Consider the following 14,235-nt stretch of genomic DNA (forward strand, 5'->3'; position numbering starts at 1 on the left):
ATCAGTGCCAAGGCTAATGTCCAGGAGATTTTTCACTGTTTAATTCTAGGAATTTTATGGTTTCAGGCCTTACAGTGAAGTCTTAATACATTTCGAGTTAATTTTTGGGAATGATGTAAATTAGTGGTCCTGTTCCATTTAGCGATATTAGCTTTATAATAATTTTGTTAAGGGGATGTCTGTCAGGTCTTCTACTATAAATTCAATATTTTCCCCTTTGAAACTAGTAAATAATTTGTGAGGAGATGCTTTCAGAATATGTAAACATCCTGTATCTCTTTGAACTTTTGCCCACTAATTTTTGCATCCATTGATGATTGTATAATGCTATCCATCTTTCCATATTGATTGATATTTTACTGTAAACAAGAGCTTTTCGTTCCCCTCTAATTATTTGTTTATTCATTTATTGATTGATATCAATATAGTTTTATGCATTCTTAATGTATTCAACTGGGATATAACTCATTGCTATCATTATTTATTTTGAGTCTCAAATTTTCCCATATTTGAGCCATAGGAACTCCTTCGAGCTGGCTTATGAATCCTTTGACATGAAGGGACCATAATCATTAAACCATTATATACATGGTATATATGGCACATACATCTATATATAATTTTATAATATAATACATTATATATCCATTTAAAATTATGCAATAGGTAATTGTATTTATAATTACATAATTATCTTAATCATTACACTACACTACCTCCTGGACACTTGCAATATCCACTGTGGTGCCCAGACACATCTAGTGATGATAAAAACTACACAAAGACAACAACAGAAGCTAAACTTTATTGATCTATCCTCTGTGCCAGGCATGGTCCCATCAGCTCCCCGTACACTATGTTGTTTCACCATAACAAAACCCCTGCTTTTCTGATGAGGAAATCAAGACGCAGAGAGGTCGAGCGACCAACCAACACAATCTACCTAGCAAGCGGCTAGATCAGAATTTGAACACAGGTCCGTTGAACTTGAAAGCCCTCCCACACCGGAGGGTAACGAGAAAGGTGGAGAGCATGTCACACAGCCGAAACTCTCTCCCATGTAGGTCCCAAGCCGGTGGTGTTTCTGCAGCATGGCCTGCTCGGAGACGCCAGCAACTGGATTTCCAACCTTCCCAACAACAGCCTGGGCTTCATCCTGGCCGACGCCGGTTTTGACGTGTGGCTGGGGAACAGCAGAGGCAACACCTGGTCCCGGAGACACAGGACCCTCTCCATTGAGCAAGATGAGTTCTGGGCTTTCAGGTATTCAACAGTTTTGAGAGCAGAGGTAGACATGGATACCAGTTTGGGAGAACTGGGTAAAGATTGTGGCTTCTAGCATTTGGATAATTGACCTTGGTTGGGTCATTGACACCTTACCATGATATCCTTCAATTGTTTTAACTTAACTAGTGATTCTTTGTGAGAAGGACTGGGGAGGATTGGGTTTCCCGAGTAGAAGGTGGGTCTGACTAAGAGGATGAGAGTGGCGGTTGGTGTCAGGTGGTGGAGACTGAGCTGAGAGAAGATGTAGGTCCATTTCCTTGTAGATGCACATCCTGGGGCTAACTCCCCCCTGAGTGATGACAAAGACTTGTACCCAGAAAGTGATGAGATCAGGCAACTTTAAAGACATAAGGGAAACTCAGGGGGCCTGGGTGGCTCAGTCGGTTAAGTATCCAACTATCTTTTTGGCTCAGGTCATGATCTCACAGTTTGTGAGTTCGAGCCCCACATTGGGTTCTGTGCTGACAGCACAGAGCCTGCTTGGGATTCTCTCTCTCCCTCTTTCTATGCCCCTCCCTCACTCATGCACCCACTCTTTCTCTCTTCTCAAAGAAAAAAAGATATAAGGGAAACTATTAAGTCTTAGGGACCATCGATTTAACTAATACATATCTCACACTCTTACAAAAGGTTTTTAATGTTTTTATTTAAATTACCTATTGGCATTCACCTTGCTCTTTACCCATTTCATCAGAGAAGGGGCCCCAAAGCATTTTTAATCCTTTCTATACAAATGAGCCTGCAGGGCCCTGTGCTGTTCTACTAACTGTATAACAGGCACCTCCACGGGGAGGTAAGTCGTGTGCTCAGTAAATATTCACTGGCGACGATTACTGCTCTGTGAGAACACCTGGAGAAAACAGCAGTGCGCAAGGAGCTTGTGGCCCCAGAGGCCCCCACGTGTCCCGGGTGTGAAACAAGTCCATTCTGAGGGGTGGGAGGGCCACAGTCACAGCCGGTGGGGATGATGACTCGCGGGCTTATTTGTAAACCCCGGGGGCTGCTTTGGTTGTTTCTGATTATAATTTTTCATATGACTTTGTCTTTTCCCCCCTTATAGTTATGATGAGATGGCTAGGTTTGACCTTCCTGCAGTCTTAAACTTTATTTTGCAGAAAACCGGCCAGGAAAAGATCTATTATGTCGGCTATTCACAGGGCACTACCATGGGTAGGTTCAAAGGAAAACAGGTTTGTATAGTCAGAAATGCGGGTGTATGGTGCGCGCGTGGCTTGGAATCCGTCCTCTGACACGTCTCTCAAAGCCGGCCCCACCCTCTTCAGTGACTGCGGGCCGTGGAAACCGGGCACTGAGCAGAGGGACGCTTGTGGTGTGGCAGAAAGAGAGAGGGCTTTCGGGCGGACAGATGTGGAAGTAGATCGCATCTGGCTTTACTGCCTCGTAGAAGAATGTCCCCGAGCAAATTATCCAGCTCTTCTGGTCTCAGTTTTCTCATCTATAGAATGGAGATAATAACTCCTTCGCAGGGGAGTTAGGGGCCATTTGGACTATTCAGAGGTAACATATCTTTGGTCTGTGAAGGCAGGGATTTCGTCTGAGAGCCGTGCCTGGCAGAGCGTACCTGCAATTCAAAACATGGCAAGCAATGTCGCCTACTACAGACAGCAGTGAGGGCAGGGGCGGGGGGGGGGAGGGGGGAGGGGGTTGACTCAAGTCTTCTTCCTCTCCTTCTGAGGAAAATGTCTGGAATTCCGTGCTGTCGTCCTTTTGCCTTTGGTGCATTTGTGAGAAACCTTAATTCCCGGCCCCTGCGAGATACAGATCATCCGCCGGGGAGACGGGAGTGCAGGCTGTGGCCTCCGGCCTTGCCTCAGACCCGCGCCAGCAGGAAAAGTGTGTTTGGCTTAGATCCAGACAAGGGGAGAGCCGGAGGGGCCCAGTGCCTGCCGTGAGGGGAAGGCCGTCCTGGGAGGGCTGAGAGAGCTTGACCTTCACCCTGAGCCAAACCCAAGGTGAAGGCCAGGGTATGGGATTCTGAGTAGGGAGGAAAGCACACCTACTGGAATTCAGGGCATGGGTTCCATGGGCTTATTTTTATTTGGTGCTCTCTGGCTAATGAAGAGTCGGACTGTCACATTTTCTCCTCTGGATTTCTCAATCACATTAACTGGTTGTGCTGACGCCCTGTCTCACCACACGCTTCTCAGAAAGAAAGTTGGGATGTTAGTGCTTGCTCTTGCTCTAATGTCTAGAGGCCTGAGATGTCCTCTTCTCTACACTCAAATTGTTTAGCATGTCATTAGGACCAACGTGCTAATGCTATTAGCCAAATGCTATTTCGAGAAGAAAACGGGAGCAAAAAAAGCATAGGATTCTTCTAGAAGTCAACCGTGGAGCCGTTTGTATGGAAAACTTGTGCTTGCTCTGCACAAAGAGAAGTATCTCTGGGAGAAGTTAGAGAGAATTCTCAAACTTGACATTCGAGGGGAGTTCAGAGAGGGTCGTAAAGAAGCTGGAATAGAGTTGAATCAGCCCCGCTGATTGGACGTACAGCTGGGAGGGCAAAAACTAAGAGCGAGTTATTCCGAGCCTGCCTTTGCCTGTGGCTGGAAAACCTAATCACAGGGAGAGAAAAGTTGAAAAGGAAGTGCCTGCATGAATGCTCACTTTCTGGGAACTGGAGGAAGTCACATGATACTGCTTTTCCTCTGCCCAGCCCCCCTACGGCTCAAGCTGCAAATACCAGACTGCACAGAATCTTTCAAATACAATGACCCAGACTTGGTTTTAAATGATAGCCCCCTCTTCTCCCCAAGCCTCCACAGAGATCTCCCCCACATGGTGGTAGTTCAGACTATTTCATAGATACAGAAACCGAGGCACTGACTGGCCAATCAGCATCCCAGACCTAGTCTGCGACAAAAAAGAGAGTTGAAGCCCAGTTCACAAGACAACTTAGATTACATGACACTTTGGGTTGCAGAAAAGGTAGGAGTCAAGGAAAACAGCGTAAACCCTGCTCTCCCAACACCCATTATATTACAGAATGTGCTTATTGCCAAGAAAAAGGTGATTTCTCTGATTCTCAACTTCTTTCACCATAAAGCAGAAATTTGCCTAATATACCTTCCTCACAAGAGTCAGAATTAAATGAAGGAAGAACTACAAACATCCCTGAAAAGTGTCTAGCACATAGTTACTTCCTTCTACATATGTACGTTCTCAAAGTCCCTACTATTGGACTCAACAGTTCAATTCAATAGTGTAATGAGAACCTACTAGTTGGAAAATGTATGCAAGATGTCTTAGGGGACACAGAGGTATTTTGGTTGTGGATGTTTTACCCTTTCAAGGAGCTTATACTTCCCTGGGTCAGTTAAGACACCATTGCACAGAGTTACTGAAATAACTTGACCAAAGTAAACTCCATGTTGTATGGATCCTAGGATATTCAATAGCCACACTGATGTATCTCCTTTCTCGTAGGCTTCATTGCTTTTTCCACCATGCCGGAACTGGCTCAGAAAATCAAAATGTATTTTGCTTTGGCACCCATAGCCACTGTCAAACATGCAAAAAGCCCTGGCACCAAATTTTTGCTGCTACCGGATATGATGATCAAGGTACGTGACTCCTCAGAGAATTCCCTGTCTGTTAGAAGAGTCTCCCACCCAATTTCTAAGACACACAGACAGCCCCCATGTGCAATATAAAATCGACACAATGATCTTTCCACATGATCATGGGGAAAAGCATTCACTAGAATCCATACTTTCAATTCTGAGTGTTGACCTCTTCCTGGGCTGGTGATATTTGGTAACAATCCTTTCTCAGCAGCCACAGCTCCTGGACAACCACAGGATCACAAGGGTCAATGACCAATACACTTAGCACCATTCTGTACCCAGACAGCCCCTGTTTGTCCCTTCCAATGCAGTACCCAATAAATGACACTTTATTATAAAATAGGCATCAGGGTTCCTGGGTGGTTCAGTCATTTAAGCATCCGACTCTTGGTTTCCACTCAGCTCTTGATCTCACAGTTCATGGGCTTGAACACTGCATTGGGCTCCACATGGACAGTGCAGAGCCTGTTTGGGATTCTCTCCCTCCCTCTCTCTCTGCCCCTCCCCTATTTGTGCACACTTTCTCTCTCAAAATAAATAAATAAACATTTTTAAAAATCACCTTTAAAATAAATAAATAAATAAATAAACAAACAAACTAGGCTTTTTGTTAGGCGAATTTGCCCAACTGTAGGCTAGTAAGCATTCTGAGGTTGTTTAAGGTCAGCCAGGCTGAGCTATGATGTTGGTAGGTTAAGTGTAGTAAGTTCATTTTTGATTTAGGACATTTGCACCTTATGACAGATTTTTCAAGGACATAACTCCACTGTAAGTTGAAGAAGACCTGTATGCTTTTTTTTTTAATGTTTTATTTATTTCTGAGAGAGAGAGAGAGAACAGTGGAGGGTCAGAGAGAAAGGGAGACACAGAATCAGAAGCAGGCTCCAGGCTCTGAGCTGTCAGCACAGAGCTCAACGTGGGGCTCGAGCCCATGAATAGTAAGATCATGACCTGAGCTGAAGTCGGATGCTTAACTGACTAAGCCACCCAGGCACCCCAGACCTGTATGCTTTTAAACTAGATACTTCTTTCTAAGTGTAACGTAATGACTACTCTTCCATTTCATATTTTTTACAGGGACTGTTTGGCAAAAAAGAATTTCTGTACCAGACCAGATTCTTCAGACAGTTTGTTATTTACCTGTGTGGTCAGATGATTATTGATCAGATTTGTAGCAATGTCATGTTACTTCTGGGAGGATTTAATGCAAACAACATGAACATGGTGAGTGGAAGCCTAATAAAACCTCAGTTTCCACGAGGAGTGATCAGTGTCACTCCCTGAGAGTGAGCTACTGCCAGGGGAGACTCAGAGAAATGACATACACCAACTAACTCCATTCTCTTCAAATCACACTAACACGCAGACAATACTTTCACATGGGCTGAGTCAAGGTTGACATAAGGGCATTGTTAGATATTAACTTTGTAGATTACGGATGGAAGAGGTGTGAGAGGAGCCCTACTACGGTGAGTTAACTGCCAGACATCATGCACCTCTTCTTTCTCCTTGGGTCCTTCCAGTCTGTAGTGTAAGGGACATCTCAGAATCTCGGTTCGGCTTAGGCATAGCTACCATTGGCAGGGTCATCGGGGGGCTTTCCTCAGAAAGCATGGTCTGAGATGGAGATTAGTGTGTAGAATGGTTTGGGGTTAGACCCTTGTGATGGGGCCCAGGGCAGGGAAGGAAGCAGGATTCCGTAGATTGAAAGTGTCAAGTTGCTTTAGAGGCTCAGTAGGAACCTTGGTTGATGTGAAGATCAGATGACCCTTCCGAGCTGTCCCAGGTTAGAGTGAAGGGGCTGGTCTTTATAATTCCACTTCAACCAGTCACTTACTACAGATGTCACCAGGGGAGACATTGGGCGGACAGCTCTCTCCAACTTGGGGGGGACGTGCCCCCCAAGGAAGTCTGACAGTGGGGTACTGTCTGCCAGTTGCAGTACCTGGGGACATATGTCTTTCACTCCTAAAGATTTTTTTCATTTTTAAATTAACAATATGGTTAATAGCTACCATTTGATAACCATTTATTATATGCCAGGCTAAGGGATTCCCTGTAACAATCCTATGAGACAGGCATTATCAATATGCCCATTTTATAGACTACTATCCTGAGACTTCATGCATTAAATAACTTCCAAATTGAATGACAGAGGTGGGATTTGAATACATACTCAGTTCTAGAGCCCTCATCCTTAATTATTCTAGTAAAGCTTTTAAAAGAAGAAATCAGCTGTTTAAAGAGAAGCTCTTCTCAGATGAAAAATATAGGTGCCTGGAAATACATTTGGTGGCATTTCTTAAACTTATATGCATGCATCTATTACTGTTGCGTGGAAAATTGCATAACATAATGATATTCCCATGTCTTCGTCTGATGCTCTGGAGATGTGGTCTTGCCAAGCTGCCCATCTTGTGAGTTTTCCCTCGTCCCACAAACTGCTCATGCTTTGTTACAGAGCCGGGCAAACGTGTATGTGGCTCATACCCCCGCTGGGACGTCTGTGCAAAATATCCTACACTGGAGCCAGGTAGGAATGTCACCTTCTCTGGGTCTTTGTGCGTTTCATCGGGAGTAGTTGAAGGACGTCCTAGTGACAGCGCAGGTGGTCCTTTGGTTCCTTGGAGTAAAGGTTCACCTTTACTCCAAGATGAAGTGTGATCATGTCAATGCTGTTTCCACTGTGGATTAGATCTAGAGCACTGAATCTTTTCAGGGGATGGGAGGGAAGGCTTGGCTCAAGAAATCTCGAGTGGACCTTAAGGGTGTGACTTCAGGGGCTCCAGAGGAACTCAGTCAGTTGGGCATCTGACTTTGACTCAGGTCAGGATCTCACAGTTCCTGAGTTCGAGCCCTGTGTCGGGTTCTGTGCTGACAGCTCAGCTTGGAGCCTGCTTCAGATTCTGTCTCCCTCTCTCTACCCCTCCCCTGCTCATCATCTCTCTCTCTCTCTCTCTCTCTCTCTCTCAAAAATAAATAAACATTAAAAACAATTTTTTTTAAAGAGTGTGACTTCAGATGGTCCAAGTGCGACCTCATCTGACACGTCACAGATGAGGCAGGAGATCGCATTTCCATTCTCCTTTTCGGCTCCTCCAGCAGCAGGGTCAAGTGGTAATAAAAATGTGAAGGCAGGATGTAAACACCCAGAGAAATTTTCACAGCAGTCCTTTGTGCTGCCCGCAGTCATAGAAAGGAGGGTCCCGATCACAAGTCACATGTACCGTCTCTGGGGTCCGTGTGGCGGGTCTCGGATCACTCAGAACTGATTCTGGGACAGTGTGGATGCTGGCTGTCCTTTCATGTATGAAAAAGTACTGCACCTAATATTGCTCATTATAGACAGTCCTACAGAGTCTCATGTAGACTGACTGTCCGAATAAGATGGAGGTAAAGACAGAGAGCTCGAATGTAGTTAACCTTAGATTCTCTCTACTAAAACTAGGACTTCGTTGAAAAAGTAAATAAACTCCGACTTTGGTGAACAAAAAAAACCCAGAGGGGTCCTCATGCAAGCAGAAAATTTTAAGAATACTGATAAGGACATTTAAAAACCATAAATATGGGTCCCATCTGTGTCTCTAAGGACTTAGAGCCTAGTCAAATTGTTCTTCTAAGGTCATTGCCGTGTGTGTGTGTGTGTGTGTGTGTGTGTGTGTAGGGGGCAGCAGTGGGCGGCAGCTGGGGCGGGGGCGGGAGAGTGACTTTATAATGGAAAACAAAGAAGAATTCTGAACTGGACTGTACTTCGGTCGCCTTCTCCCAGCATCACCCCACCGCGAGCTCTAGGGGGCGCTCTCCCGCCGCAGCCCGCAGGGTCGTGTGGGACAGCCATCAGCACCCAGGCCGCTCTGGGGATGCACTTCCTGCAGTGGTAGCACAAGGTGGCAAGTGCTTTCTGGGTACATTTTTCTCCCCGAAAGAGCCTTACTCTTGCCTTTACGCTTTCCGGAAAACCATCCTAGCCCCGAATGGAAGACCAGCCTCAGCCTCCGTTCTCCAGTTCCCTCCTGACTACAGACATGGTAGCAGATACATTTGGTGCATTTGAAGGCCGTGTCCATTTGTCTCCTTTCAGGCAGTGAATTCTGGGGAACTCCGGGCGTTTGACTGGGGGAGCGAGACCAAAAATCTGGAGAAGGGTAATCAGGTAAGAAAATCAAATGCATTCTTTTTTTTTGAAATAAACAAGAGGGATGTGATAATGACAGGTTTTTTTGTGTGGAGGCAGGAGTAAAATATGAGAATTTAGCCAGAAGATAATAATTTGGGCTTGGCTCCATTTGAAAACAGATGTTCAGGGGCACCTGGGCGGCTCAGTCGGTGAAGCATCAGACTCTTGATCTCAGCTCAGGTCTTGATCTCAGGACCATAAGTGAGTTCAAGCCCAGAGTTGTGCTCCACTGGGTGTGAAGCCTACTTAAAAAAAAAAGAAAGAAATTAGAGAAGTTCACAGCTTAGCCAAGAGGCCTCCTGCTTTCATAATGGAGTAGGAGAACTTTCTTGATGAGGCTGCCTCCAGGAAGAAGACACCGGGGCTTCTAAGGAGCAAGACCGGGTAGATTTAGTGAAGGGAAAATAAAATAAAAAATGAACGAAGATTGTAGGGGTGAGGTTGCTTCACGGCCCATGCAAGAGTACTCAATGCCAAGTGAAGGTGGCTGGTTGGCCCTTCCCTTGCATGACCCCCTGTGTGGTCCGGGGCAGGCTTTTTCAGTTCTGCAGATCTGCATGTCTCTGTCTTTAAAAACTAGTGGACTAGGTAACCCTTAAGAGTCCTGCTGGTCACAACTTCTAACAACTCTGTAATTTGCCAGTGAAAAATATGAAAGGTTATTACATTACCTAAGAAAATGCACAGTCGATGCTACAGGATAAAATGAACGGTTGTGGGAAGTCTGGAAGGGGCTATGATACTCTTGTGAGCATAAAAGGCCCATTGAAGATGATTGCTTAGCTTATGTGTGAATGCAAACAAATACTGGCCAGACAACACAGAGCCCGAGGAAGCCCGGTAGGCAGAGGCCTGCCTCTCAGGGTCTGGATCCCACTGCGCATCCACGACGTGAGCCTAAAGAAGGCCAAGGGCGGAATGGGAAAAGATAGTTGCAAATGACATATCAGATAAAGGGTTAATATCCAGAATCTATAAGGAACTCACCAAACTACACGCCCGAAAAACAAACAACCCAGTGAAGAAATGGGCAGAAGACATGAACAGACACTTCTCCAAAGAGCACATCCAGATGGCCAACAGACACATGAAACGATGCTCAGCATCCCTCCTCATCAGGGAAATACAAATCAAAACCACACTGAGATACCACCTCACGCCAGTCAGAGTGGCTAAAATGAGCAAATCAGAGAACTCTAGATGCTGGCGAGGATGTGGAGAAACGGGCACCCTCCTACACTGTTGGTGGGAATGTAAATGGGTACAGCCCCTCTGGAAAACAGTGTGGAGGTTCCTCAGGAAACTAACAATAGAACTCCCTTATGACCCAGCAATAGCACTGCTAGGAATTTACCCAAGGGATACAGAAATGCTGAGGCATAGGAGCACATGTACCCCAATGTTCATAGCAGCACTCTCCACAATAGCTAAAACATGGAAAGAGCCTAAGTGTCCATCAACAGATGAATGGATCAAGAAGATGTGGTTTATCTATACCATGGAATACTACATGGCAATGAGAAACAATGAAATCTGGCCATGTGTAGCAACATGGATGGACCTTGAGGGTGTTATGCTGAGCGAAATAAGTCAGGCAGAGAAGGACAAATATCATATGTTTGCACGTATAGGAGGATTAGGAGGAACTTGACGGAGGAACAAGGGGGAGAAGAAGGGCGGAAATGGTGGGGGAAAGGGAGAGAGGCAAACCATGAGAGACTCTTGAATGCTGACAAAAACTGAGGACTGATGGATGTGGGGGGGAGGGGGGGATGGGCATGGAGGAGGGCACTTTGGGGATGAGCACTGAGTGTTATGTAGAAACTAATTTGACAATAAACTATTTGTAAAAAAAAAAAAAAAAAAAAAAAAAAAGAAGGCCAAGGGATGAGCCAGACTGGGGGTGCCCTGACTAGCGTATTCTCCACCACAGCCGTCAGCTACCTTTCATTAGGTCCTTCTTCACTGCTTCCTAAAACATGTCTTCGGAGAAAGCATTCTGGCTTCAAGATAGTTTTATCCATGTTAGTGTTTTACGTTCGAGAGAAAGCAGCTTGTGCAGCACAGGCCCTAGAAGTGGTCAGGGAAAGGAAAGGAAAGCATGCGTGCAAAAAAAGGTGTCGCAGAAGCACAGCACCTTGGAGTTTGACCTGAGTTCAGTTGAGTCTTTTCACGCATAAAAGAGGAAACTGTATTAATGGCACCATAGAATGCTCCAGGCTTTCGTGTCGAAGTGAGGCTATAAAAGGTAGATCTGAGCACCAAACTGGAGATTCCTCACAACCACGCAGTTCTCCAGACACCAGCTGGGATCCCACAATTTAACTCAGTTGGGGCACTACCTGGAAATAGCTCAGATCAAGGGCTGGGTTCCCTAAGATACCATCCAGCTAGATGCCGGTCTCAAGCCCAGGTTGTTCCTGTGCTTCTGACATAAATGAGAGATTGTAACAGCCCTCTCCTTGGGTTCTGGTCATTTGCAGATTGGCTACCAGACCCCAGAGAGACATCTTACCTACTAGATTGCCCATTTATTACAAAAGACCGTGATTCAGCAATAGCCAGGTGGAAGAGATGTGGAGCGCAAGGCTGTGGGGGAGGGGCAAGGAAGTGCCAGCTCTCTCCCAGCACCTGCTTTCCCCAAATCTCCACTTGTTTGCCATCTGGGGAGCTCCCCGACCATGTAGGGTTTTTATGGAGGCTTCATTACATAGGCAGGATTGAGTCAATTATTGGCCGCTGGGGATGGACCTCAGTCTCCAGCCCCTCTCCCCTCCCTGGACATCTGGGGGCAGGACTGAAAGTTCCAGCCCCCTCGTGCTGCTCCACACTGGGGCATCAGCCCCCATCCTCAGGGGAAGTCCAAAAGTCAGCTCATTAACTTCACAAAAGACACATTGTTGGCTCTCAACACTTAGTAAATTCTCAGTCTCAGGAGCTCTGTGCCAGGATGGGGTGAAAACCAAATATATATTTCTTATTAAAAATCACAGTCTCAGGCTAGAACCTTAAATTCTTAGAAAGCCACAGAAAGTCAAGCAGGGCTGCATGGGTTGAAACCTTGGCTCCACAGTGGATTTCCTGAGAAGAAATGAGCCTCAACATCACTGTGGAAAGTCCTGGGTTCTTGATTAACCTTGGGGCTCAGGCAGCCAGTTTGATCGGGAAGCACTACTTGACAAAGGAGAAGTGTCAGTTAGGAATCCCAGATGTGGATGCCTTTCTTTGGGTGATGAGGGCTGGAGCAGGGCTCTAATTGTTACCTCCGCTTGGTATAGACTGCCTGAGTTCCAGTGCCTTTGACTTCCCCAGGTTTGAGCTTGGGTCTGCTGCAAGGGCTGTCTGTTACTCCAGAGTCTCTGTGAAGACCCAGAGGCCTTCTCAGTGAAGCTCCAATCTCTTGCCTTTCTCTATGGAATAATAGATTTATTAATATATTATGTAGAAAATTTCCCTCTGGCCCCATGAAATTTCTGAAATCATCCTTTAAAAGGACAGGAACATTATCTTCCAAAGGTAATGTATGTGTTAAGTATTTACTAATAAGAAGAAAAAGAATCAAAAACTAATGCTTCAAGTGGAAGGCAACTTACATGGTTTCTCCCTCAACCTCATAAGTTATTACAGGTGTCATCCCCATTTCCCAGATGAAGAAACTGAGTCTCAGGAAGGTTAACCAACCAGACCTTCAAGTAGGGGCTGAACAGAAACTCTTGATGAATTACTGTTTGGCTGCGGTGCCCAGGCACCTTTATTCACAACACATGGCATATTTCTTTCAAAAGCTATTTATTTTGAGAGAGAGAGAGAGCATGTGGGAGGGGCAGAAAGGAGGGCGGGGGGAGAGAATCCCAAGCCAGCCCTCAAGCTGTCAGCACAGAACCCAACTCCTGGCTCAATCTCCGGAACCGTGAGAACATGACCTGAGCTGAAATCAAGAGTCGGACGTTTAACCGACTGAGCCACCCAGGCGTCCCACACACAGCTTATTTTTATTGTTTATATGAAATATCAATTGTGAGTTTGGAAATCCAAATGTTACCTCCAGTTAAAACTGATTCTTTTTTTTTCTAGCCGACTCCTGTGAGGTACAAAGTTAGAGACATGACTGTCCCCACGGCAATGTGGACAGGGGGTCAGGACTGGCTTTCAAATCCAGAGGACGTGAAAACACTGCTCTCTGAGGTGACCAATCTCATCTACCATAAGAACATTCCCGAATGGGCACACGTGGACTTCATCTGGGGCTTGGACGCTCCTCACCGCATGTACAATGAAATCATACATCTGATGAAGCAGGAGGAAACCAGCTTTTCCCAGGGAATGTGTGGTGTCCAATTGTGAAGCCGCAGATACTGATGAGTCTTAGGAGAAGCCTCATGGAACAGGGGACCCTTAAATGGAGCATTTTAAAAATTTCCAGAATTGAAAACCCACTGTATCAGTAGAAGGAGGGTGGAGAGGAGAGGACAGAGAAATAGTACATATTCCTTCAGATTTCCTGCATTTGGCACTAAAACTGACATTTAAATTTTTTTCAGCTAATTAAACATTCATTGGGTGAACATAGGTTTCATGTGTCATATTCTACCATCCTGAAGGGTAGAGTTTACCCGACAGCTAGCAGTTATCTAGGATTCTCTATGCCCTTCAAATAGCGCTCCTTAAAACGTTCATTTTTTTCTATACGCCATATATTTGGAACAGTCAAGTAAAATGACTGGGACAGAGACAGAGATCTTAAATCTCTGGATTGCTGTCACTTTGACAAAATAAGCTAGATATTTTCATCTTATTGCTGTAGAGACATAATACTACATCAGGAGGCTGAGATGAAGACAGACAGACAGAAGAAAGAAAAAAAAGAGAAAGAGAAAGAAAGGAAGGAAGGAGAAAGAAAGAAAGAGAGGGAGAGAGAGAGAAAGAAAGAGAAATACAGAGGGAGGGAGGAAGGAAGAGGGGGGGGGAGTGAGGGAGGAAGGAAGAAAGAGAAAGAGAGAGAGGGGAAGAGAAGGAGAGCGAGAGGGAAGGAGGGAGGGAGGGCAATATAGAAGAAATACACTTTAAGCATAATTAGAAAGGGCCAGGGCTTTACAGTTGAGTCTCAGAGGAAATAATTTTATAGGATATTTAATGAGTTGTCCATAAGCGTGTTATGCACTCCACGAAGCACATATATGTATT

General features: G+C 45.4%; 1 protein-coding gene across 5 annotated transcripts in view; it reads left to right on the plus strand.

Moving 5' to 3' along the window:
- LIPM (lipase family member M) overlaps positions 1 to 13,620 on the plus strand; it is a 57,444-nt gene extending 43,824 nt beyond the window's left edge. For all 5 annotated transcript variants that reach the window (XM_039223324.1, XM_039223325.1, XM_039223326.1 and 2 more), the window contains 7 exons: positions 1,065 to 1,263; positions 2,348 to 2,457; positions 4,735 to 4,871; positions 5,952 to 6,098; positions 7,336 to 7,407; positions 8,956 to 9,027; positions 13,126 to 13,620. In XM_039223324.1, coding sequence (XP_039079255.1) covers positions 1,065 to 1,263; positions 2,348 to 2,457; positions 4,735 to 4,871; positions 5,952 to 6,098; positions 7,336 to 7,407; positions 8,956 to 9,027; positions 13,126 to 13,395 — 1,007 coding nt within the window. In that variant the 3' untranslated portion in view covers positions 13,396 to 13,620. The remainder of the gene's footprint in view (positions 1 to 1,064; positions 1,264 to 2,347; positions 2,458 to 4,734; positions 4,872 to 5,951; positions 6,099 to 7,335; positions 7,408 to 8,955; positions 9,028 to 13,125) is intronic.
- Positions 13,621 to 14,235: the final 615 nt, after the last annotated feature.

Source organism: Hyaena hyaena, unplaced genomic scaffold (assembly GCF_003009895.1).
Source record: "Hyaena hyaena isolate Hyena2069 unplaced genomic scaffold, ASM300989v1 scaffold_1329, whole genome shotgun sequence".
In the NCBI taxonomy this organism is placed as follows: Eukaryota; Metazoa; Chordata; class Mammalia; order Carnivora; family Hyaenidae; genus Hyaena; species Hyaena hyaena.